This window comes from Oncorhynchus nerka, linkage group LG20, assembly GCF_034236695.1.
Source record: "Oncorhynchus nerka isolate Pitt River linkage group LG20, Oner_Uvic_2.0, whole genome shotgun sequence".
Classification (NCBI taxonomy): Eukaryota; Metazoa; Chordata; class Actinopteri; order Salmoniformes; family Salmonidae; genus Oncorhynchus; species Oncorhynchus nerka.
This window is the reverse complement of record NC_088415.1, coordinates 93329971-93355258: the sequence shown is the minus strand read 5'-3', so window position 1 is coordinate 93355258 and position 25288 is coordinate 93329971. Positions and strand designations below refer to the sequence as shown.

General features: G+C 45.9%; 1 protein-coding gene across 1 annotated transcript in view; it reads left to right on the top strand.

Moving 5' to 3' along the window:
- The window catches only part of LOC135563129 (piezo-type mechanosensitive ion channel component 2-like), a 396954-nt gene that overhangs the window by 237557 nt on the left and 134109 nt on the right, over nucleotides 1–25288 (top strand). Inside the window, 9 exon segments of the mRNA XM_065006107.1 lie at nucleotides 1094–1126; nucleotides 2561–2826; nucleotides 7603–7763; nucleotides 9435–9611; nucleotides 11222–11344; nucleotides 14529–14729; nucleotides 14992–15196; nucleotides 20003–20104; nucleotides 21248–21413. Coding sequence (XP_064862179.1) covers nucleotides 1094–1126; nucleotides 2561–2826; nucleotides 7603–7763; nucleotides 9435–9611; nucleotides 11222–11344; nucleotides 14529–14729; nucleotides 14992–15196; nucleotides 20003–20104; nucleotides 21248–21413 — 1434 coding nt within the window.

Here is a 25288-nt window from a genome sequence, read left to right as displayed (position 1 = left end):
AAGCCAACCTACTCTCCTGAAAAACCACTGTTAACCTCCAAGCCAACCTACTCTCCTGAAAAACCACTGTTAACCTCCAAGCCAACCTACTCTCCTGAAAAACCACTGTTAACCTCCAAGCCAACCTACTCTACCTGAAAAACCACTGTTAACCTCCAAGCCAACCTACTCTCCTGAAAAACCACTGTTAACCTCCAAGCCAACCTACTCTACCTGAAAAACCACTGTTAACCTCCAAGCCAATCTACTCTACCTGAAAAACCACTGTTAACCTCTAAGCCAATCTACTCTACCTGAAAAACCACTGTTAACCTCTAAGCCAATCTACTCTACCTGAAAAACCACTGTTAACCTCCAAGCCAACCTACTCTACCTGAAAAACCACTGTTAACCTCAATGCCAACCTACTCTCCTGAAAAACCACTGTTAACCTCCAAGCCAACCTACTCTACTGAAAAACCACTGTTAACCTCCAAGCAAGTTCTCCAGCTGCACCGTCGAGAGCATCTTGACTGGCTGCATCACCGCTTGGTATGGCAACTGCACCACCCTTGATCGCAAAGCGCCCTGGTATTCTGGCCTTGTGATTGTTAACCTGTTTAAATGTTTTTCTCACATCGGTGATGGAGAGTGAGGTAACAGTCATCTGAAAAAAACAGGAGCCCTCACGCAAGGCACAGTGTTATATTCCACGAATCGAGCATAAAAGGCATTTAGCTCGTTTGGGAGTTCTGCGTCACTGGGCAGCTCACGGCCGGGTCTTTTGCAATCTGTTATTGTCTGAAAGCCTTGCCTCATACTTTCTTTTCTACTCTCCTGAAAATTAGTATTAAAACACTCCATGACTCGCCCTTCCCTTGTAGCACGTTCCTCTTCAAAAACCAAATCCTTTCCTTGAAACTGTTCCCCTGGTCTTCTGTGGCCTGTAGTAGCATGTTAGCACCAACCTAATGATCTGTGACCTACACTGTGTCTGTCAATCAACTGTTTGTTGACAATCTCTTTGCTTTCTCTCTCTCGCTCTCTCTCTCTCTCTGTCTCTCTCTCCTGTGTTTATCGTTCTCTCTCTGTAACATTGTTGTTGTCTGAGCAGCATCAAGGAAAAATGTTTTCCTCCACAGAGCAAGTAAGTCTGAATCTCCAATGAGAAATGAAATGCTTGCCCTGACCTGCAAGCCAACGCTGACCTCTAACCTCCGATCCTATGACACATTGCCTGAGACTGAGGGAGATAGAGTTGCTTCCCAAGTGGCTCCCTATACTATATTAGTGCACTACAATAGACCAGGGCCCATAGGGGTAGTGCACTACAATAGGCCAGGGCCCATAGGGTAGTGCACTACAATAGACCAGGGACCATAGGGGTAGTGCACTACAATAGACCAGAGCCCATAGGGGTAGTGCACTACAATAGACCAGGGCACATAGGGTAGTGCACTACAATAGACCAGGGCCCATAGGGGTAGTGCACTACAATAGACCAGGGCCCATAGGGTAGTGCACTACAATAGTCCAGGGCCCATAGGGGTAGTGCACTACAATAGACCAGGGCCCATAGGGGTAGTGCACTACTTTAGACCAGGGCCCATAGGGGTAGGGCACTACTTTAGACCAGGGCCCATAGGGGTAGGGCACTACTTTAGACCAGGGCCCACATAGTGCTCTGGTGAAACGTAGTGCAGTATGTCAGGGGTAGGGTGCCATTTCATGTGCAGCCCAGGTGTCTCCCTCTCTTCTCTCCTATTACCATTGATCTATATTGAGAGAAGAAGAAACTGAAGTATGCCAGAGTGTAAAACTGACTTTTATTTTTGAAGTATGCCAGAGTGTAAAACTGACTTTTATTTTGATGTATGCCAGAGTGTAAAACTGACTTTTATTTTTGAAGTATGCCAGAGTGTAAAACTGACTTTTATTTTGAAGTATGCCAGAGTGTAAAACTGACTTTTATTTTTTAAGTATGCCAGAGTGTAAAACTGACTTTTATTTTTGAAGTATGCCAGAGTGTAAAACTGACTTTTATTTTGAAGTATGCCAGAGTGTAAAACTGACTTTTATTTTTTAAGTATGCCAGAGTGTAAAACTGACTTTTATTTTTGAAGTATGCCAGAGTGTAAAACTGACTTTTATTTTGAAGTATGACAGGAATGTGCTTATTGCTTTATATTGAACACAACACTGTTTAATTCTGCTCTGCTGTTAGTGGCCATGTACACACGGCTGTTACTCCCATCCTAACATCTGCTTGATACTGTGTGTGTGTGTGTGTGTGTGTGTGTGTGTGTGTGTGTGTGTGTGTGTGTGTGTGTGTGTGTGTGTGTGTGTGGTGTGTGTGTGTGTGTGGTGTGTGTGTGTGTGTGTGTGTGTGGTGTGTGTGTGGTGTGTGTGTGTGTGTGGTGTGTGTGTGTCGTGTGTGTGTGTGTGTGTGTGTGTGTGTGTCGTGTGTGTGTGTGTGTGTGTGGTGTGTGTGTGTGTGTGTCGTGTGTGTGTCGTGTGTGTGTGTGTGTGTGTCGTGTGTGTCGTGTGTCGTTGTGAATCTAAACACCGTCTCCCGTCCCAGATTGGTACACCAGGATGGAAGCCTGGCTGACATCACCATGCTCTATTCTGGAGGAGGAGTGATACGGGAGGAGGACGAGAAGGAGAGAAACCTGATGAAGGAGAAGAATGGAGGGATGAAGCAGAAAGGAGGACTCAGTCAGTCTATAGACCCGTGTCGGTCGTTCAACAAGTCTTTTGAGTCCAAATCCAGTTCAGGGCCGGGGAAGAGTGGCGACTGTAGTGTGGGAACTGAGCCAGAGCCCTCCACAGAACACACTACCTCAGGTATACAGAACACACTACCTCAGGTATACAGAACACACTACCTCAGGTATATAGAACACACTACCTCAGGTATACAGAACACACTACCTCAGGTATACAGAACACACTACCTCAGGTATACAGAACACACTACCTCAGGTATACAGAACACACTACCTCAGGTATATAGAACACACTACCTCAGGTATATAGAATATAGAACACACTACCTCAGGTATATAGAACACACTACCTCAGGTATATAGAACACACTACCTCAGGTATACAGAACACACTACCTCAGGTATATAGAACACACTACCTCAGGTATATAGAACACACTACCTCAGGTGTATAGAACACACTACCTCAGGTATACAGAACACACTACCTCAGGTATATAGAACACACTACCTCAGGTATACAGAACACACTACCTCAGGTATACAGAACACACTACCTCAGGTATACAGAATACACTACCTCAGGTATATAGAATATAGAACACACTACCTCAGGTATACAGAACACACTACCTCAGGTATATAGAACACACTACCTCAGGTATACAGAATACACTACCTCAGGTATATAGAACACACTACCTCAGGTATACAGAATACACTACCTCAGGTATATAGAATATAGAACACACTACCTCAGGTATACAGAACACACTACCTCAGGTATATAGAATATAGAACACACTACCTCAAGTATATAGAACACACTACCTCAGGTATATAGAACACACTACCTCAGGTATACAGAACACACTACCTCAGGTATATAGAACACACTACCTCAGGTATATAGAATATAGAACACACTACCTCAGGTATATAGAACACACTACCTCAGGTATACAGAACACACTACCTCAGGTATATAGAACACACTACCTCAGGTATATAGAACACACTACCTCAGGTATACAGAACACACTACCTCAGGTATATAGAACACACTACCTCAGGTATATAGAACACACTACCTCAGGTATATAGAACACACTACCTCAGGTATATAGAACACACTACCTCAGGTATATAGAATATAGAACACACTACCTCAGGTATATAGAACACACTACCTCAGGTATATAGAACACACTACCTCAGGTATATAGAACACACTACCTCAGGTATACAGAACACACTACCTCAGGTATATAGAATATAGAACACACTACCTCAGGTATACAGAACACACTACCTCAGGTATATAGAACACACTACCTCAGGTATATAGAACACACTACCTCAGGTATATAGAACACACTACCTCAGGTATATAGAACACACTACCTCAGGTATATAGAACACACTACCTCAGGTATATAGAATATAGAACACACTACCTCAGGTATACAGAACACACTACCTCAGGTATACAGAACACACTACCTCAGGTATATAGAACATAGAACACACTACCTCAGGTATATAGAACATAGAACACACTACCTCAGGTATATAGAACACACTACCTCAGGTATATAGAACACACTACCTCAGGTATACAGAACACACTACCTCAGGTATATAGAACACACTACCTCAGGTATACAGAACACACTACCTCAGGTATACAGAACACACTACCTCAGGTATACAGAACACACTACCTCAGGTATATAGAACACACTACCTCAGGTATACAGAACACACTACCTCAGGTATACAGAACACACTACCTCAGGTATATAGAATATAGAACACACTACCTCAGGTATACAGAACACACTACCTCAGGTATATAGAACACACTACCTCAGGTATATAGAACACACTACCTCAGGTATATAGAACACACTACCTCAGGTATATAGAACACACTACCTCAGGTATACAGAACACACTACCTCAGGTATACAGAACACACTACCTCAGGTATATAGAACACACTACCTCAGGTATATAGAATATAGAACACACTACCTCAGGTATATAGAACACACTACCTCAGGTATATAGAACACACTACCTCAGGTATATAGAACACACTACCTCAGGTATATAGAACACACTACCTCAGGTATATAGAACACACTACCTCAGGTATATAGAATATAGAACACACTACCTCAGGTATACAGAACACACTACCTCAGGTATACAGAACACACTACCTCAGGTATATAGAACATAGAACACACTACCTCAGGTATATAGAACATAGAACACACTACCTCAGGTATATAGAACACACTACCTCAGGTATATAGAACACACTACCTCAGGTATACAGAACACACTACCTCAGGTATATAGAACACACTACCTCAGGTATACAGAACACACTACCTCAGGTATACAGAACACACTACCTCAGGTATACAGAACACACTACCTCAGGTATATAGAACACACTACCTCAGGTACACAGAACTTAGAATATAGACTACCTCAGGTACACAGAACTTAGAATATAGACTACCTCAGGTACACAGAACTTAGAATATAGAACAGACTACCTCAGGTACACAGAACTTAGAATATAGAACAGACTACCTCAGGTACACAGAACATATAATATAGACTACCTCAGGTACACAGAACTTAGAATATAGAACAGACTACCTCAGGTACACAGAACATATAATATAGACTACCTCAGGTACGCAGAACTTAGAATATAGAACAGACTACCTCAGGTACGCAGAACATATAATATAGAACAGATTACCTCAGGTACACAGAACATAGAATATAGAACAGACTACCTCAGGTACACAGAACTTAGAATACAGACTACCTCAGGTACACAGAACTTAGAATATAGACTACCTCAGGAACACAGAACATAGAACTTAGAATATAGAACAGACTACCTCAGGAACACAGAACATAGAACTTAGAATATAGAACAGACTACCTCAGGTACATAGAACATAGAATATAGAGTACCTCAGGAACACAGAACATGTTCTTTCTCATGCCATACATTTTGACCAGATCTTACAGTTCTTGCCAAAGGTAGTCTGCTATATGGGGGAATATGGGGTCATTTCTGATTAGCCTTCAGCCTTTAATATAATGGATTAGGTCTATTTTGAGACGGAGCCACTCTGTTCTGTTCAATATATAAACATGGGTGCTTCCTGGACTGACTGGCTGACTGACTAGCTGTCTGGCGGACCGGCTGACTGACTGGCCAGCTGGCTGGCCGACTGACTGATTGACTGACTGGCTAATGGTTGGCTGACTGAGGGGCTGACTGATGGGCAGATTGTTTCAACTGTTCTGCCGGCGGCTATGAGACCCTGACCTGTTCACCGGATGTGCCACCTGTCCCAGACCTGCTATCTGTCCCAGACCTACTACCTGTCCCAGACCTGCTGTTTTCAACTCTCTAGAGACAGCAGGAGCGGTAGAGATACTCTGAGTGATCGGCTATGAAAAACCAACTGACATTTACTCCTGAGGTGCTGACCTGTTGCACCCTCGACAACTACTGTGATTATTATTATTTGACCATGCTGGTCATCTATGAACATTTGAACATCTTGGCCATGTTCTGTTATAATCTCCACCCGGCACAGCCAGAATAGGACTGGCCACCCCTCATAGCCTGGTTCCTCTCTAGGTTTCTTCCTAGGTTTTGGCCTTTCTAGGGAGTTTTTCCTAGCCACCGTGCTTCTACACCTGCATTGCTTGCTGTTTTGGGGGTTTTAGGCTGGGTTTCTGTACAGCACTTTGATATATCAGCTGATGTAATAAGGGCTTTATAAATACATTTGATTTGAATTTGATTTGATTGACTGACTGGCTGACTATTGGCTGACTGATTGGTTGACTGACTGGCTGACTGACTGGCTGACTGATTGCTTCCTGTCTCGTCCTGTTCCTGTCAGACCTAAAGAATAAGTGGCCCCTGGTGGTGGACCGTCTGACTGACTGACTGACTGACTGGCTGACTGACTGATTGCTTCCTGTCTCGTCCTGTTCCTGTCAGACCTAAAGAATAAGTGGCCCCTGGTGGTGGACCGTTTGACTGACTGACTGACTGGTTGACTGATTGCTTCATGTCTCGTCCTGTTCCTGTCAGACCTAAAGAATAAGTGGCCCCTGGTAGTGGACCGTCTGACTGACTGACTGGCTGACTGACTGGCTGACTGATTGCTTCCTGTCTCGTCCTGTTCCTGTCAGACTTAAAGAATAAGTGGCCCCTGGTGGTAGACCGTCTGACTGACTGACTGACTGACTGACTGATTGACTGACTGACCGTCTGACTGACTGACTGACTGGTTGACTGATTGCTTCCTGTCTCGTCCTGTTCCTGTCAGACCTAAAGGATAAGTGGCCCCTGGTGGTGGACCGTCTGACTGACTGACTGGCTGACTGATTACTTCCTGTCTCGTCCTGTTCCTGTCAGACCTAAAGAATAAGTGGCCCCTGGTGGTGGACCGTTTGACTGACTGACTGACTGGTTGACTGATTGCTTCATGTCTCGTCCTGTTCCTGTCAGACCTAAAGAATAAGTGGCCCCTGGTAGTGGACCGTCTGACTGACTGACTGGCTGACTGACTGGCTGACTGATTGCTTCCTGTCTCGTCCTGTTCCTGTCAGACTTAAAGAATAAGTGGCCCCTGGTGGTAGACCGTCTGACTGACTGACTGACTGACTGACTGATTGACTGACTGACCGTCTGACTGACTGACTGACTGGTTGACTGATTGCTTCCTGTCTCGTCCTGTTCCTGTCAGACCTAAAGGATAAGTGGCCCCTGGTGGTGGACCGTCTGACTGACTGACTGGCTGACTGATTACTTCCTGTCTCGTCCTGTTCCTGTCAGACCTAATGAATAAGTGGCCCCTGGTGGTGGACCGTCTGACTGTGCTGTTCCTCACGTTCCTGGAATATTTCCACAAGCTGCAGCTCTTCATCTGGTGGCTCCTAGAGATGCACATCGTCAAGATCGTCTCCTCGTGCATCATACTGGTCTCTGTCAAGGAGGTAACACTGTCACTATTTTGTTGATTCATTTATCCTTTATTTAACCCGGAAGTCCCTGTAGATGAGAAACTATTTTTTGTTTCCCGAGGAAAACCTGGCCTATTGGAGCAACATACAGTCAAGTGTTAAAAAGTGACATTTCCTGCATGTCACAAGACTGTGTTCGCTCACTGAGCTGAAGCCTAGGTAATCCTGGAGGTTGATGTGTTATGTCTCTGGCAGGTGTCCTTGTTCAACTACGTGTTCCTGGCGTGCTGGGCCTTCGCTCTAACTGTTTCTCCTCTCTGGCAGGTGTCCTTGTTTAACTACGTGTTCCTGGCGTGCTGGGCCTTCGCTCTAACTGTTTCTCCTCTCTGGCAGGTGTCCTTGTTCAACTACGTGTTCCTGGCGTGCTGGGCCTTCGCTCTAACTGTTTCTCCTCTCTGGCAGGTGTCCTTGTTCAAATACGTGTTCCTGGCGTGCTGGGCCTTCGCTCTAACTGTTTCTCCTCTCTGGCAGGTGTCCTTGTTCAACTACGTGTTCCTGGCGTGCTGGGCCTTCGCTCTAACTGTTTCTCCTCTCTGGCAGGTGTCCTTGTTCAACTACGTGTTCCTGGCGTGCTGGGCCTTCGCTCTAACTGTTTCTCCTCTCTGGCAGGTGTCCTTGTTCAACTACGTGTTCCTGGCGTGCTGGGCCTTCGCTCTAACTGTTTCTCCTCTCTGGCAGGTGTCCTTGTTTAACTACGTGTTCCTGGCGTGCTGGGCCTTCGCTCTAACTGTTTCTCCTCTCTGGCAGGTGTCCTTGTTCAACTACGTGTTCCTGGCGTGCTGGGCCTTCGCTCTAACTGTTTCTCCTCTCTGGCAGGTGTCCTTGTTCAACTACGTGTTCCTGGCGTGCTGGGCCTTCGCTCTAACTGTTTCTCCTCTCTGGCAGGTGTCCTTGTTCAACTACGTGTTCCTGGCGTGCTGGGCCTTCGCTCTAACTGTTTCTCCTCTCTGGCAGGTGTCCTTGTTCAACTACGTGTTCCTGGCGTGCTGGGCCTTCGCTCTAACTGTTTCTCCTCTCTGGCAGGTGTCCTTGTTCAACTACGTGTTCCTGGCGTGCTGGGCCTTCGCTCTAACTGTTTCTCCTCTCTGGCAGGTGTCCTTGTTCAACTACGTGTTCCTGGCGTGCTGGGCCTTCGCTCTAACTGTTTCTCCTCTCTGGCAAGTGTCCTTGTTTAACTACGTGTTCCTGGCGTGCTGGGCCTTCGCTCTAACTGTTTCTCCTCTCTGGCAGGTGTCCTTGTTCAACTACGTGTTCCTGGCGTGCTGGGCCTTCGCTCTAACTGTTTCTCCTCTCTGGCAGGTGTCCTTGTTCAACTACGTGTTCCTGGCGTGCTGGGCCTTCGCTCTAACTGTTTCTCCTCTCTGGCAGGTGTCCTTGTTCAACTACGTGTTCCTGGCGTGCTGGGCCTTCGCTCTAACTGTTTCTCCTCTCTGGCAGGTGTCCTTGTTCAACTACGTGTTCCTGGCGTGCTGGGCCTTCGCTCTAACTGTTTCTCCTCTCTGGCAGGTGTCCTTGTTCAACTACGTGTTCCTGGCGTGCTGGGCCTTCGCTCTAACTGTTTCTCCTCTCTGGCAGGTGTCCTTGTTCAACTACGTGTTCCTGGCGTGCTGGGCCTTCGCTCTAACTGTTTCTCCTCTCTGGCAGGTGTCCTTGTTTAACTACGTGTTCCTGGCGTGCTGGGCCTTCGCTCTACCCTTCGGCCAGTTCAGACCCCTGGCCTCCAGTATCTGTACAGTCTGGACCTGTGTTATCGTCGTCTGTAAGATGTCGTACCAGCTGGAATCTATACAACCTGCCTCTTACTCCAAGAACTGCTCCATGGTGAGTAGGGTGGGTTGGCGGGTCGGTGGGTTGGCGGGTCGGTGGGTTGGTGGGTCGGCGGGTCGGTGGGTGGGTCGGTGGGTCAGTAGGTCAGTGGGTTGGTGGGTCGGTGGGTCAGTGGGTTGGTGGGTCGGTGGGTCAGTAGGTCAGTGGGTTGGTGGGTCGGTGGGTCAGTAGGTTGGTGGGTGGGTTGGTCAGTAGGTTGGTGGGTGGGTTGGTCAGTGGGTTGGTGGGTCGGTTTGTCAGTAGGTCAGTGGGTCAGTAGGTCGGTGGGTCAGTAGGTCGGTTGGTGGGTGGGTTGGTTGGTGGGTCGGTGTGTGAGTGGGTGGGTGGGTTAGTGGGTGGGTTGGTGGGTGAGTGAGTGGGTGGGTTGGTTGGTGGGTGGATGGGTCAGTGGGTGGGTTAGTGGGTGGGTCGGTGGGTGAGTGAGTGGGTTGGTTGGTTGGTTGGTGGGTCGGTGGGTGGGTGGGTCGGTGGATTGGTGGGTTGTCGGTTGGTTGGTTGGTGGATTGGAGGGTTGGTGGTTGGTTGGTGGATTGGTTGGTTGTTGGTTGGTGGGTGAATTGGTGAGTTGGTTGGTGCTTTGGTGGGTGGATTGGTTGGTTGCTGGATTGGTGGGTGGATTGGTTGGTTGCTGGATTGGTGGGTGGGATTGGTGGTTGGTGGATTGGTGGGTGGATTGGTTGGTTGGTGGATTGGTTGGTTGGTGGATTGGTGAGTTGTTGGTTGGTGGATTAGTGGGTGGATTGGTGGGTTGTTGGTTGGTTGGTGGATTGGTGGGTTGTTGGTTGGTGGATTGGTGGGTGGATTGGTTGTTGGATTGGTGGGTTGTTGGTTGGTTGGTGGATTGGTTGGTTGGTGGATTGGTTGGTTGGTGGATTGGTTGGTAAGTTGGTTGGTGGATTGGTGGGTTGTTGGTTGGTTGGTGGATTGGTTGGTTGGTTGGTTGGTTGGTGGTTTGGTGGGTTGGTGTATTGGTGGGTGGATTGGTTGGTTGGTTGGTGGATTGGTGGGTGGGTGGGTTGGTTGGTTGGTGGATTGGTAGGTGGATTTTTGGTTGGTTGGTGGATTGGTTGGTGGATTGGTGGGTGGGTGGATTGGTGGGTTGTTCGTTGTTGGTTGGTTGGTGGATTGGTGGGTGTGGTGGATTGGTGGGTTGGTGGTTGGTGATTGGTTGGTGGATTGGTGGGTGTGGTCAATTGATTGATTGGTTTCAGTGTCTTAGAGAGCAGGTACTAAAAGTAGAGTTTCTCAATTCAGGTCCTCGAGCAAAAGAATCAAAGATATTTAAACATACTTATTTAAATTTAAACATACTTATTTAAATTTAAACATACTTATTTAATTCTAAACATACTTATTTAAATCTAAACATACTTATTTAATTCTAAACATACTTATTTAAATTTAAACATACTTATTCACTCTTATGGAAATAGATACCAAGAAGGCTGTAACCATACGTATGACTGACTCCGGTTCTGACTCCGGTTCTGACTCCAGTTCTAACTCCGGTTCTAACTCCAGTTCTGACTCCAGTTCTAACTCCGGTTCTGATTCCAGTTCTGACTCCGGTTCTGACTCCAGTTCTGACTCCTCTTCCTCCCCAGCCAATGAACTACACAGAGAAACAGAGAGAAGAGATGAAAGACTCTCTGCTGTACAAGGAGCCAGTAGACCCTTCCAACTGGGTCGGTCTCATCAAGTTCAACCCTCTACTGGAGAACCTCAGGGTGAGCTAATGTCTATTTATCTAACAAGATATTCATATAATATAGCATTGAAATGGGACATGCAAACAAAGGAAAAAGTTATCAAACAAGATTGAAAACTCATACACTCCGTTTTTCCGACATCTGACTTTGATAAATCTCGGAATCCAGGATGTTGGGTAGACTAACTTTTGATTATCTGTCCTGAAGGACCAGCCTAGTCAGGGTTATAACATCTACCTCTATAAACTGAGTCAGGGTTATAACATCTCCCTCTATGAACTGAGTCAGGGTTATACTGAACATCTCCCTCTATGAACTGAGTCAGGGTTATACTGAACATCTACCTCTATGAACTGAGTCAGGGTTATAACATCTACCTCTATAAACTGAGTCAGGGTTATAACATCTCCCTCTATAAACTGAGTCAGGGTTATAACATCTACCTCTATAAACTGAGTCAGGGTTATAACATCTACCTCTATGAACTGAGTCAGGGTTATAACATCTACATCTAAGAACTGAGTCAGGGTTATAACATCTACCTCTATGAACTGAGTCAGGGTTATAACATCTACCTCTATGAACTGAGTCAGGGTTATAACATCTACCTCTATGAACTGAGTCAGGGTTATAACATCTACCTCTATGAACTGAGTCAGGGTTATAACATCTCCCTCTATGAACTGAGTCAGGTTTATACTGAACATCTAACTCTATGAACTGAGTCAGGGTTATAACATCTCCCTCTATGAACTGAGTCAGGGTTATAACATCTACCGCTATGAACTGAGTCAGGGTTATAACATCTACCTCTATGAACTGAGTCAGGGTTATAACATCTACCTCTATGAACTGAGTCAGGGTTATAACATCTACCTCTATAAACTGAGTCAGGGTTATAACATCTACCGCTATGAACTGAGTCAGGGTTATAACATCTACCTCTATGAACTGAGTCAGGGTTATAACATCTACCTCTATGAACTGAGTCAGGGTTATAACATCTAACTCTATGAACTGAGTCAGGGTTATACTGAACATCTACCTCTATGAACTGAGTCAGGGTTATACTGAACATCTACCTCTATGAACTGAGTCAGGGTTATGAACTGAGTCAGGGAACATCTACCTCTATGAACTGAGTCAGGGTTATAACATCTACCTCTATGAATGAGCATCTACCTCTATGAACTGAGTCAGGGTTATAACATCTACCTCTATGAACTGAGTCAGGGTTATAACATCTACCTCTATGAACTGAGTCAGGGTTATAACATCTCCCTCTATGAACTGAGTCAGGTTTATACTGAACATCTAACTCTATGAACTGAGTCAGGGTTATAACATCTCCCTCTATGAACTGAGTCAGGGTTATAACATCTACCTCTATGAACTGAGTCAGGGTTATAACATCTACCTCTATGAACTGAGTCAGGGTTATAACATCTACCTCTATGAACTGAGTCAGGGTTATAACATCTACCGCTATGAACTGAGTCAGGGTTATAACATCTACCTCTATGAACTGAGTCAGGGTTATAACATCTACCTCTATGAACTGAGTCAGGGTTATAACATCTACCTCTATAAACTGAGTCAGGGTTATAACATCTACCGCTATGAACTGAGTCAGGGTTATAACATCTACCTCTATGAACTGAGTCAGGGTTATAACATCTACCTCTATGAACTGAGTCAGGGTTATAACATCTAACTCTATGAACTGAGTCAGGGTTATAACATCTAACTCTATAAACTGAGTCAGGGTTATACTGAACATCTACCTCTATGAACTGAGTCAGGGTTATACTGAACATCTACCTCTATGAACTGAGTCAGGGTTATAACATCTACCTCTATGAACTGAGTCAGGGTTATAACATCTACCTCTATGAACTGAGTCAGGGTTATAACATCTACCTCTATGAACTGAGTCAGGGTTATAGCATCTACCTCTATGAACTGAGTCAGGGTTATAACATCTCCCTCTATGAACTGAGTCAGGTTTATACTGAACATCTAACTCTATGAACTGAGTCAGGGTTATAACATCTACCTCTATGAACTGAGTCAGGGTTATAACATCTACCTCTATGAACTGAGTCAGGGTTATAACATCTAACTCTATGAACTGAGTCAGGGTTATAACATCTAACTCTATAAACTGAGTCAGGGTTATACTGAACATCAGGGTTATAACATCTACCTCTATAAACTGTCAGTTATAACACCTCTATGAACTGAGTCAGGGTTATACTGAACATCTACCTCTATGAACTGAGTCAGGGTTATAACATCTACCTCTATGAACTGAGTCAGGGTTATAACATCTACCTCTATGAACTGAGTCAGGGTTATAACATCTACCTCTATGAACTGAGTCAGGGTTATAGCATCTACCTCTATGAACTGAGTCAGGGTTATAACATCTCCCTCTATGAACTGAGTCAGGTTTATACTGAACATCTAACTCTATGAACTGAGTCAGGGTTATAACATCTCCCTCTATGAACTGAGTCAGGGTTATAACATCTACCTTATAACATCTACATCTCTATGAACTGAGTCAGGGTTATAACCTCATCTGAGTCAGGGGTTATAACATCTCCCTCTATGAACTGAGTCAGGGTTATAACATCTACCTCTATGAACTGAGTCAGGGTTATAACATCTACCTCTATAAACTGAGTCAGGGTTATACCATCTACCTCTATGAACTGAGTCAGGGTTATAACATCTACCTCTATGAACTGAGTCAGGGTTATAACATCTACCTCTATGAACTGAGTCAGGGTTATAACATCTACCTCTATGAACTGAGTCAGGGTTATAACATCTACCTCTATGAACTGAGTCAGGGTTATAACATCTACCTCTATGAACTGAGTCAGGGTTATAACATCTACCTCTATGAACTGAGTCAGGGTTATAACATCTACCTCTATGAACTGAGTCAGGGTTATAACATCTACCTCTATGAACTGAGTCAGTACAGTGACAGCAAAAATAACAATTGGTCAAAAGGGATCTATTCTATTCTATATCTCCTCTCCTCCTCTCCTCTCCTCTCCTCTCCTCTCCTCATCTCCTCTCCTCTCATCTCATTTCCTCTCCTCTCATTTCCTCTCCTCTCCTCTCCTCTCATTTCCTCTCCTCTCCTCTCCGCTCCTCTCCTCTCCTCTCGTCTCCTCTCCTCATCCAGAACAACCTGCTGATGTTGGCCATGCTGGTGTTTGAGGTGACCATCTACCGTCACCAGCAGTACTACAGACTGAGGAACAAGCTCACCGCGCCCGCCGCTCGCATCATCTTCCATGACATCACGCGGCAACACCTCGACAATGGCATTGGCAACTGCGCCAAGTACTTCATCAACTACTTCTTCTACAAGTTTGGGCTGGAGGTAGGCAGAAACCATTATATTCAGAGAGATCACATGGGTTGTGTCTTGTCTATTTGTAATAAAAGCAAAACGTTGCTATTGTATTTGAGAATGACATCTATGTCATGTCACAATCACTAATCTCTCTCTCTCTCTTTCTGTCTCTCTCTGTCTCTCTCTGAATCTCTTTCTTTTCCACATTTTCTCTCTTTCCTTTCTCTGTCTCCCCCCCTCTCGTTGTCTCGCTCTCTCTCCCTCTCTTTCCTCTCCCTGCTCGCTCTAGACATGCTTCCTACTGGCGGTGAATGTGATTGGCCAGCGTATGGACTTCTATGCTGTGCTGCATGGCTTCTCTCTGATAGCCGTGATGTACAGACGTAGGAGGAAAGCTATAGCTGAGATCTGGCCTAAATACTGTTGTTTCCTGGCCTGTCTGCTAACCTGGCAGTACTTTGTCTGCATCGGGACACCACCTGCAGCCTGTAAAGGTAAGGGTGTGTGCGTGTCTGTATTATTTAGAAAATTCAAGTCGGGCTTCCGCTCACTTCACGGAAACTGTTTTATTTGAAATTCAGTAAGGACCTTCTGTTGGTTAACGGGTGCTGTTGAAAAGTCTGTTGTAGTTCTTCTGGACCTCAGTGCCAGAAGAACTACAAATCAGAAGAAGCAGCGAGAGTGGACAACCTTACCTGGTTTCCTCTGGATTGTTGGGACTGTGGAGTTTCTATTTGAAATTCAGTAAGGACCTTCTGTTGGTTACCGGGTGCTGTTGAAAAGTCTGTTGTAGTTCTTCTGGACCTCAGTGCCAGAAGAACTACAAATCAGAAGAAGCAGCGAGAGTGGACAACCTTACCTGGTTTCCTCTGGATTATTGGGACTGTGGAGTTTCTATTTGTGATAATAGCAAAAAGCTGCTTAATTGTATTTGAGATCAATATCTTATTACTTATTGATCATAACCTCTTTGTTGACCAGCTGGAGAGGTGGGTGGGAATCTCTGGCGTTGCCCTCGAACCGGTTCAGCTCGTAGCTACGTGGCAGACGTTTCTCATGGGTGGTTCAGTATAGCCCCCAGAATCTATTCACTATGGTGTCAACCAGGGGTCAATTCTGGCACCATCCTTTTTTCCTGTACAGTCATGGCCAAAAGTTTTGAGAATGACACAAATATTAATTTTCACAAAGTTTGCTGCTTCAGTGTCTTTAGATATTTTTGTCAGATGTTACTACGGAATACTGAAGTATAATTACAAAGGCGTTTATTGACAATTACTTGAAGTTGATGCAAAGAGTCAATATTTGCAGTGTTGACCCTTCTTTTTCAAGACCTCTGCAATCCGCCCTGGCATGCTGCCAATTAACTTCTGGGCCACATCCTGACTGATGGCAGCCCATTCTTGCGTAATCAATGTTTGGAGTTTGTCAGAATTTGTGGGTTTTTGTTTGTCCACCTGCCTCTTGAGGATTGACCACAAGTTCTCAATGGGATTAAGGTCTGGGGAGTTTCCTGGCCATGGACCCAAAATATCGATGTTTTGTTCCCCGAGCCACTTAGTTATCAATATTGTCTTATGTCAAGGTGCTCCATCGTGCCACAGCAGGCATTGTTCGTCACCAAACTGTTCCTGGGTGGTTGAGAGAAGTTGCTCTCGGAGGATGTGTTGGTACCTGTATTCTTTATTCATGGCTGTGTTCTTAGGCAAAAATGTGAGTGAGCCCACTCCCTTGGCTGAGAAGCAACCCCACACATGAATGGTCTCAGGACGCTTTACTTTTGGCATGACACAGGACTGATGGTAGCGCTCACCTTGTCTTCTCTGGACAAGCTTACATTTACATTTAAGTCATTTAGCAGACGCTCTTATCCAGAGCGACTTACAAATTGGTGCGTTCACCTTAAGACATCCAGTGGAACAGCCACTTTACAATAGTGCATCTAAATCTTTTAAGGGGGGTGAGAAGGATTACTTTATCCTATCCTAGGTATTCCTTAAAGAGGTGGGGTTTCAGGTGTCTCCGGAAGGTGGTGATTGACTCCGCTGTCCTGGCGTCGTGAGGGAGTTTGTTCCACCATTGGGGGGCCAGAGCAGCGAACAGTTTTGACTGGGCTGCGCGGGCACTGTACTTCCTCAGTGGTAGGGAGGCGAGCAGGCCAGAAGAGGTGGATGAACGCAGTGCCCTTGTTTGGGTGTAGGGCCTGATCAGAGCCTGGAGGTACTGAGGTGCCGTTCCCTCACAGCTCCGTAGGCAAGCACCATGGTCTTGTAGCGGATGCGGCTTCAACTGGAAGCCAGTGGAGAGAGCGGAGGAGCGGGGTGACGTGAGAGAACTTGGGAAGGTTGAACACCAGACGGGCTGCGGCGTTCTGGATGAGTTGTAGGGGTTTAATGGCACAGGCAGGGAGCCCAGCCAACAGCGAGTTGCAGTAATCCAGACGGGAGATGACAAGTGCCTGGATTAGGACCTGCGCCGCTTCCTGTGTGAGGCAGGGTCGTACTCTGCGGATGTTGTAGAGCATGAACCTACAGGAACGGGCCACCGCCTTGATGTTAGTTGAGAACGACAGGGTGTTGTCCAGGATCACGCCAAGGTTCTTAGCGCTCTGGGAGGAGGACACAATGGAGTTGTCAACCGTGATGGCGAGATCACCGGATGCCCCAAAACAATTGGACAGGGGATTCATCAGAGAAAATGACTTTACCCCAGTCCTCAGCAGTCCAATCCCAGTACCCTTTGCAGAATATCCTGGAGAGAAGTGACTTCTTTCCTGCCCTTCTTGACACCAGGCCATCCTCCGACAGTCTTCGCCTCACTGTGCGTGCAGATACACTCACACCTGCCTGCTGCCATTCCTGAGCAGCTCTGTACTGGTGGTGCCCCGATCCCGCAGCTGAATCAACTTTAGGAGACGGTCCTGGCGCTTGCTGGACTTTCTTGGGCGCCATGACGCCTTCTTCACAACAATTGAACCGCTCTCCTTGAAGTTCTTGATGATCCGATAAATGGTTGATTTAGGTGCAATCTTACTGGCAGCAATATCCATGCCTGTGAAGCCCTTTTTGTGCAAATTAATGATGACGGCACGTGTTTCCTTGCAAGTACCATGGTTGACAGAGGAAGAACAATGATTCCAAGCACCACCCTCCTTTTGAAGCTTCCAGTCTGTTATTCGAACTCAATCAGCATGACAGAGTGATCTCCAGCCTTGTCCTCGTCAACACTCACACCTGTGTTAACGAGAGAATCCCTGACATGATGTCAGCTGGTCCTTTTGTGGCAGGGCTGAAATGCAGTGGAAATGTTTTTTGGGGATTCAGTTCATTTGCATGGCAAAGAGGGACTTTGCAATTAATTTAAATTAATCTGATCACTCTTCATAACATTCTGGAGTATATGCAAATTGCCATCATACAAACAGAGGCAGCAGACTTTGTGAAAATTAATATTTGTGTTATTCTCAAAATGTTTGACCATAATCTGTCATTTATAACATTCAGTTTCACTGCTATGCGGAAGTACCCTTCACCATTGACAAAGCTAGCGTAGCTACCATTCACCAGTGACCAAGCTAGCGTAGCTACCATTCACCAGTGACCAAGCTAGCGTAGCTACCGTTCACCAGTGACCAAGCTAGCGTAGCTACCGTTCACCAGTGACCAAGCTAGCGTAGCTGCCGTTCACCAGTGACCAAGCTAGCGTAGCTACCCTTCACCAGTGACCAAGCTAGCGTAGCTACCGTTCACCAGTGACCAAGCTAGCGTAGCTACCCTTCACCAGTGACCAAGCTAGCGTAGCTACCGTTCACCAGTGACCAAGCTAGCGTAGCTACCCTTCCCCATTAACCAAGCTAGCGTAGCTACCGTTCACCAGTGACCAAGCTAGCGTAGCTACCCTTCACCAGTGACCAAGCTAGCATAGCTACCCTTCACCAGTGACCAAGCTAGCATAGCTACCCTTCACTAGTGTCTTGCTGACATCAAATGTTAGATGTCTGACAGTTTTCTCCAGCTCAGAACTTTCCCCACCAATGTAAAGTCCAGAAACCTTGGCGTCTTCTTTGACCCTGACCTAAACCTGGAGCTGCATGTAAAGAAGGTTGTCCAGTCCTGCTTTTATCATCCAAGAAATACAGCAGAAGTCACGTCTTTTATTCCAGTCACTGATCTGGAGAAAGTTATACGGGCTTTTATTTCCTCACGCCTAGATGACTGTACCTCTTTGTATCGTCGTCTGAGTCAGAAATCACTCCAACTCCTACAGTCAGTTCAAAACGCTGCAGCTCGGCTTTTAACAGGTACCAGGAAATGTAAACATACCACACATATTCTAGCTTCTCTACACTGACTTCTAGTCACTTTTAGGTACATTTTAAAATGTTATGATTCACGTTTAAGGCTTGATTCTGCCCCATCCTATATCTCAGATCTTTTATCTCTACTACGAGCCAGGATGCTCTGGATCCTCTGGCAGGGTACTGTTGTCCGTTCCAAAGTCAAGGTTGAAAACTAAAGGAGACTGGGAATTTGTCATTAGGGTCCTAGACTGTGGAATGGTCTGCCAGAGTACAATCAGATTCAGTGCCTCTTTTTAAATTCCTGTTGAAGACACACTTTAATAAAGTGGCGTTTAATGAATGATAAAAAATATATATTCTCCTTCCAGCTGTCTTTGTTTCTTGGTTAGTACTTGTTTTATTATTTAAAAATTTTCCTTTACCTTTATTTAACCAGGCAAGTCAGTTAAGAACAAATTCTTATTTTCAATGACGGCCAAGGAACAGTGGCAGGATGACAGATTTGTACCTTGTCAGCTCGGGGGTTTGAACTTGCAAACTTCCGATTACTAGTCCAACACTCTAACCACTAGGCTACCCTGCCGCTTCTACACTCTAACCACTAGGCTACCCTGCCGCCTCTACACTCTAACCACTAGGCTACCCTGCCGCCTCTACACTCTAACCACTAGGCTACCCTGCCGCCTCAACACTCTAACCACTAGGCTAGCCTGCCGCCTCTACACTCTAACCACTAGGCTACCCTGCCGCCTCTACACTCTAACCACTAGGCTACCCTGCCGCCTCTACACTCTAACCACTAGGCTAGCCTGTCGCCCCAATGATGTGAAGCACTTTGTTACTTGTATATACAAACAGTTCATCTTCTTCTTCTTCTAATTAGTATCATTATTATGTATTACGTGCTTGTTGAAATTGAGCTTCATTATGAAATGTAGGTGATTTTCTGTGTTGATGATTTTTCCATTGATGTTGTTGTTGTTGCTCTCTATCCCTTCAGACTACCCATGGAGGTTCCCTAACTCTACAATGGACTCCAACGTCATCAAGTGGCTTTATTTACCTGACTTCCACACCAACCCCAACCCAATCTTTCTCGTCTGTACGTATCATATTGCTCTGTCGGTGTATTAGGGATCGGTATGGACAGGGTTGGATAGAATGGGATCGGTATGGACAGGGTTGGATAGAATGGGATCGGTATGGACAGGGTTGGATAGAATGGGACCGGTATGGACAGGGTTGGATAGAATGGGATCGGTATGGACAGGGTTGGATAGAATGGGACCGGTATGGACAGGGTTGGATAGAATGGGATCAGGATGGACAGGGTTGGATAGAATGGGACCGGTATGGACAGGGTTGGATAGAATGGGATCGGTATGGACAGGGTTGGATAGAATGGGATCGGTATGGACAGGGTTGGATAGAATGGACAGGGTTGGATAGAATGGGACCGGTATGGACAGGGTTGGATAGAATGGGATCGGTATGGACAGGGTTGGATAGAATGGGATCGGTATGGACAGGGTTGGATAGAATGGGATCGGGATGGACAGGGTTGGATAGAATGGGACCGGTATGGACAGGGTTGGATGGAATGGGACCGGTATGGACAGGGTTGGATAGAATGGGACCGGTATGGACAGGGTTGGATAGAATGGGACCGGTATGGACAGGGTTGGATAGAATGGGATCAGTATGGACAGGGTTGGATAGAATGGGATCAGTATGGACAGGGTTGGATAGAATGGACAGGGTTGGATAGAATGGGATAGAATGGACAGGGTTGGATAGAATGGGATCGGTATGGACAGGGTTGGATAGAATGGACAGGGTTGGATAGAATGGGATAGAATGGACAGGGTTGGATAGAATGGACAGGGTTGGATAGAATGGACAGGGTTGGATAGAATGGGATAGAATGGACAGGGTTGGATAGAATGGGATCGGTATGGACAGGGTTGGATAGAATGGGACCGGTATGGACAGGGTTGGATAGAATGGGATAGAATGGACAGGGTTGGATAGAATGGACAGGGTTGGATAGAATGAACAGGGTTGGATAGAATGGGACCGGTATGGACAGGGTTGGATAGAATGGGACTGGTATGGACAGGGTTGGATAGAATGGGTTATATTGCCTCAGTCTCTATCTACATTTTGGTTAGCTATTAAATTGCTATGAAGCTAATATAAATCCTCTCCTCTCTTCTCATTTCCTCTCCTCTCCTCTCCTCTATAGATGACTTCATGCTCCTCCTCTGCGCCTCACTCCAGAAGAGTATATTTGAAGAGGAAAACAAGGCAGCTGTCCGTCTCATGGCCGGAGATAACGTGGAGATCTCTAGAGACCTAGACGCAGCCTCTTTCAGCGTCCACAACCCTGTCCCCGACTTTGTACATTCCAGGTAGTGACTATTACCATTATACCAGGGAGATTGATGCACATGAGCATGTATGTTACTGTATGTTACAGACCAGTGAAGTACCAACCAGAGGCTCTCACCTTGATTGCGCTAGGCAGCAAGCGAGGAAGGCAGATCTGATGGGAGGACAGGGAGAGACAGGACAAGAGGATAGCCATTGATTGTGTCCTGTTCTACCATTACAGTGTTTTGATACTCAAGAGTGGAGAGCTGTTTCATTATGGCACTCTGTGTCCATCAACAGCAGTAGTGAAGGACAGAGCACTAGCACACTACCTTCCATCCCAAACCATGCTCTGGGCTGCGTCCCAAACCATGCTCTAGTCTGCATCACAAACCATGCTCTGGGCTGCATCCCAAACCATGCTCTAGTCTGCATCTCAAACCATGCTCTAGTCTGCATCCCAAACCATGCTCTAGTCTGCATCCCAAACCATACTCTAGTCTGCATCCCAAACCATGCTCTAGTCTGCATCGCAAACCATGCTCTAGTCTGCATCCCAAACCATGCTCTAGGCTGCGTCCCAAACCATGCTCTAGTCTGCATCCCAAACCATGCTTTAGTCTGCATCGCAAACCATGCTCTAGTCTGCATCGCAAACCATGCTCTAGTCTGCATCGCAAACCATGCTCTAGTCTGCATCGCAAACCATGCTCTAGTCTGCATCGCAAACCATGCTCTGGGCTGCGTCCCAAACCATGCTCTGGGTTGCGTCCCAAACCATGCTCTAGTCTGCATCGCAAACCATGCTCTGGGCTGTGTCCCAAACCATGCTCTAGTCTGCATCCCAAACCATGCTCTAGTCTGCATCCCAAACCATGCTCTAGTCTGCATCGCAAACCATGCTCTGGTCTGCGTCCCAAACCATGCTCTGGGCTGCGTCCCAAACCATGCTCTAGTCTGCATCCCAAACCATGCTCTGGGCTGCGTCCCAAACCATGCTCTAGTCTGCATCCCAAACCATGCTCTGGGCTGCGTCCCAAACCATGCTCTAGTCTGCATCCCAAACCATGCTCTAGTCTGCATCCCAAACCATGCTCTAGTCTGCATCCCAAACCATGCTCTAGTCTGCATCCCAAACCATGCTCTGGGTTGCGTCCCAAACCATGCTCTGGGCTGCGTCCCAAACCATGCTCTGGGCTGCGTCCCAAACCATGCTCTCATGCGTCCCAAATGGCACCCTATTCCCTATAGTGTACTACTGTTGACCAGGGCCCGCTCAGCCATCAGCCCTTGTTCCCCGGCACCTCTGGTTTTTCCACGTATCAGATTCCTGATATAGAGGTAGAGAGAGAGCCATCATCTGTAAGACATTCTGTCCAATCAGAGTCTGCCACTCTGGCCCAGACCTCCCCCTCTCTCTATCAATTCAATGTTCAATTCAATTTAAGGGGCTTTATTGGCATGGGAAACGTGCCAATAGACAATAAACAAAAGTGAAATAAACAGTATGAACAGTATACATTACACTCACAGAAGTTCCAAAAGAATAAAGACATTTCAAATGTCATATTATGTCTATATACAGTGTCGTAACGATGTGCAAATGGTTAAAGTACAAAAGGGAAAATAAATCAACATAAATATGGGTTGTATTTACAATGGTGTTTGTTCTTCACTGGTTGCCTTTTTCTTGTGGCAACAGGTCATCAATCTTGCTGCTGTGATGGCACACTGTGGTATTTCACCCAGTAGATATGGGAGTTTACCCTGGATAGCCAGGGTCACAGTTCAACACTAATTTACAAACGAGAGATGACCAGGGATGGTCTCTTGATAAGTGTGTGAATTGGACCATGTTCTGTTCTGCTAAGCATTCAAAATGTACTTTTGGGTGTCAGGGAAAATGTATGGAGTAAAAAGTACATTATTTTCTTTAGGAATGTAGTGGAGTAAAAGTAAAAGTTTTAAAATATATAAATAGTAAAGTACAGATACCCCAAAAAACAAGTTAAGTAGTAATTTAAAGTTTTTTTACTTAAAAATGTTACACTACTGGTCCTTCATTTTAAATATTGGGGAAGAGGCTAAGGATGATGTTAAAGAGTTTAGCCAATTGGAAATGGTTGTCTGTATATGTGATCATTTCATTGTGGAAACCATCAACACCACAGGCCTTTTTGGGTTGGAGGGGTTGTAATTTTGGCCTGTAGTTCATTCAATGTAATTGGAGAATCCAGTGGGTTCTGGTCATCTTTAATAGTTGATTCTAAGATTTGTATTTGATCATGTATATGTTTTTGCTGTTTGTTCTTTGTTCTTTGTTATAGAGCCAAAAAGATTGAAGTGGTTTATCCATATATCTCCGTTTTGGATAGATAACTCTTTGTGTTGTTGTTTTAGTGTTTTTCAATGTTCCCAGAAGTTGTTAGATTCTATGGATTATTCAATTACATTGAGCTGATTTCTGACGTGCTGTTCCTTCTTTTTCCATAGTGTATTTCTGTATTGTTTTAGTGATTCACCATGCATTCTTCATCAAACCATTTGTCATTGTTGTTCATTTTCTTCGGTTTTCTATTTGAGATTTTTAGATTTGATAGGGAAACTGAGAGGTCAAATATACTGTTAAGATTTTCTACTGCCAAGTTTACACCTTCACTATTGCAGTGGGACGTTTTACCCAGGAAATTGTCTAAAAGGGATTCAATTTGTTGTTGCCTAATTGTTTTTTGTTAGATTTCCACACTGATTTCCTTCCATCTATGAAGTTCTTAATATTATTCAGTTCCTTTGGCTTTGATGCCTCATGGTTGAGTATTGCTCTGTTCAGGTAGGCTTTGTGTTCCATAAAGTGTCCAATGTTGTTGGTTGTGTGGTTTGGCCTCAGACCAATAAGTGTGAGCAGAGCCTGCTGAGTATCTGGTACATGCCATTGGCTTGGGCTAGTGTAAGGGTGTGTGTGAGAGTGGGGGTTGGGTCTGTTTGCCTACTCACTGCCTGGGCGTATGTGTGACTTTCATGTTGAGGCCCTCTTTGTGGGAGTGGGGGGCATGGGATCAGCAGGAGGGGCATAGGTCTGATCTGAGGGGCCTAAATGGGGAATGGGCGTGGTTGGTTTGGGGGGGTATTGATTGTTTGGGGTTGGGGTGTGGATGTGGCTGGTGGTGTTGGATGTAGGTCCTCTCGGCGTGGGTCCTCTATGTGTAGGTCCGGGGGGGGGGGGGGGGGGTTGGCAGGTCTGGGAGAGTGTCTCGCTGGTCTGGGTGTCTGTTGGTCTGTTGCTCCCGTGTGAAGTGTTGGGGATATGTTTGAGGGCGATGTCCTTGGGCCAGGAAAACATTTGGTTTTGAGGCACAGTCACGGGAAATACTTGCGTTTACCCGCTGTATTGTGGCAGGGTGGAAGTCTTTTCGTGGTAGCAGGGTGGCGATAACCACTGGGGAAAGTAGAAGAAGCTTTTTCAATCACTCCCTTTCCAACTGTGCTCTCAGGTCGTTTGTGCCTGTGTGTATTATTTTGTGGCTGCGTGAACCTAGTTGGTCCTCAGACAGAAGGTCTAGGGTGCGCTGGGTGAACCTAGTTGGTCCTCAGACAGAAGGTCTAGGGTGCGCTGGGTGAACCTAGTTGGTCCTCAGACAGAAGGTCTAGGGTGCGCTGGGTGAACCTAGTTGGTCCTCAGACAGAAGGTATAGGGTGCGCTGGGTGAACCTAGTTGGTCCTCAGACAGAAGGTCTAGGGTGCGCAGGGTGAACCTAGTTGGTCCTCAGACAGAAGGTCTAGGGTGCGCTGGGTGAACCTAGTTGGTCCTCAGACAGAAGGTCTAGGGTGCGCTGGGTGAACCTAGTTGGTCCTCAGACAGAAGGTCTAGGGTGCGCTGGGTGAACCTAGTTGGTCCTCAGACAGAAGGTCTAGG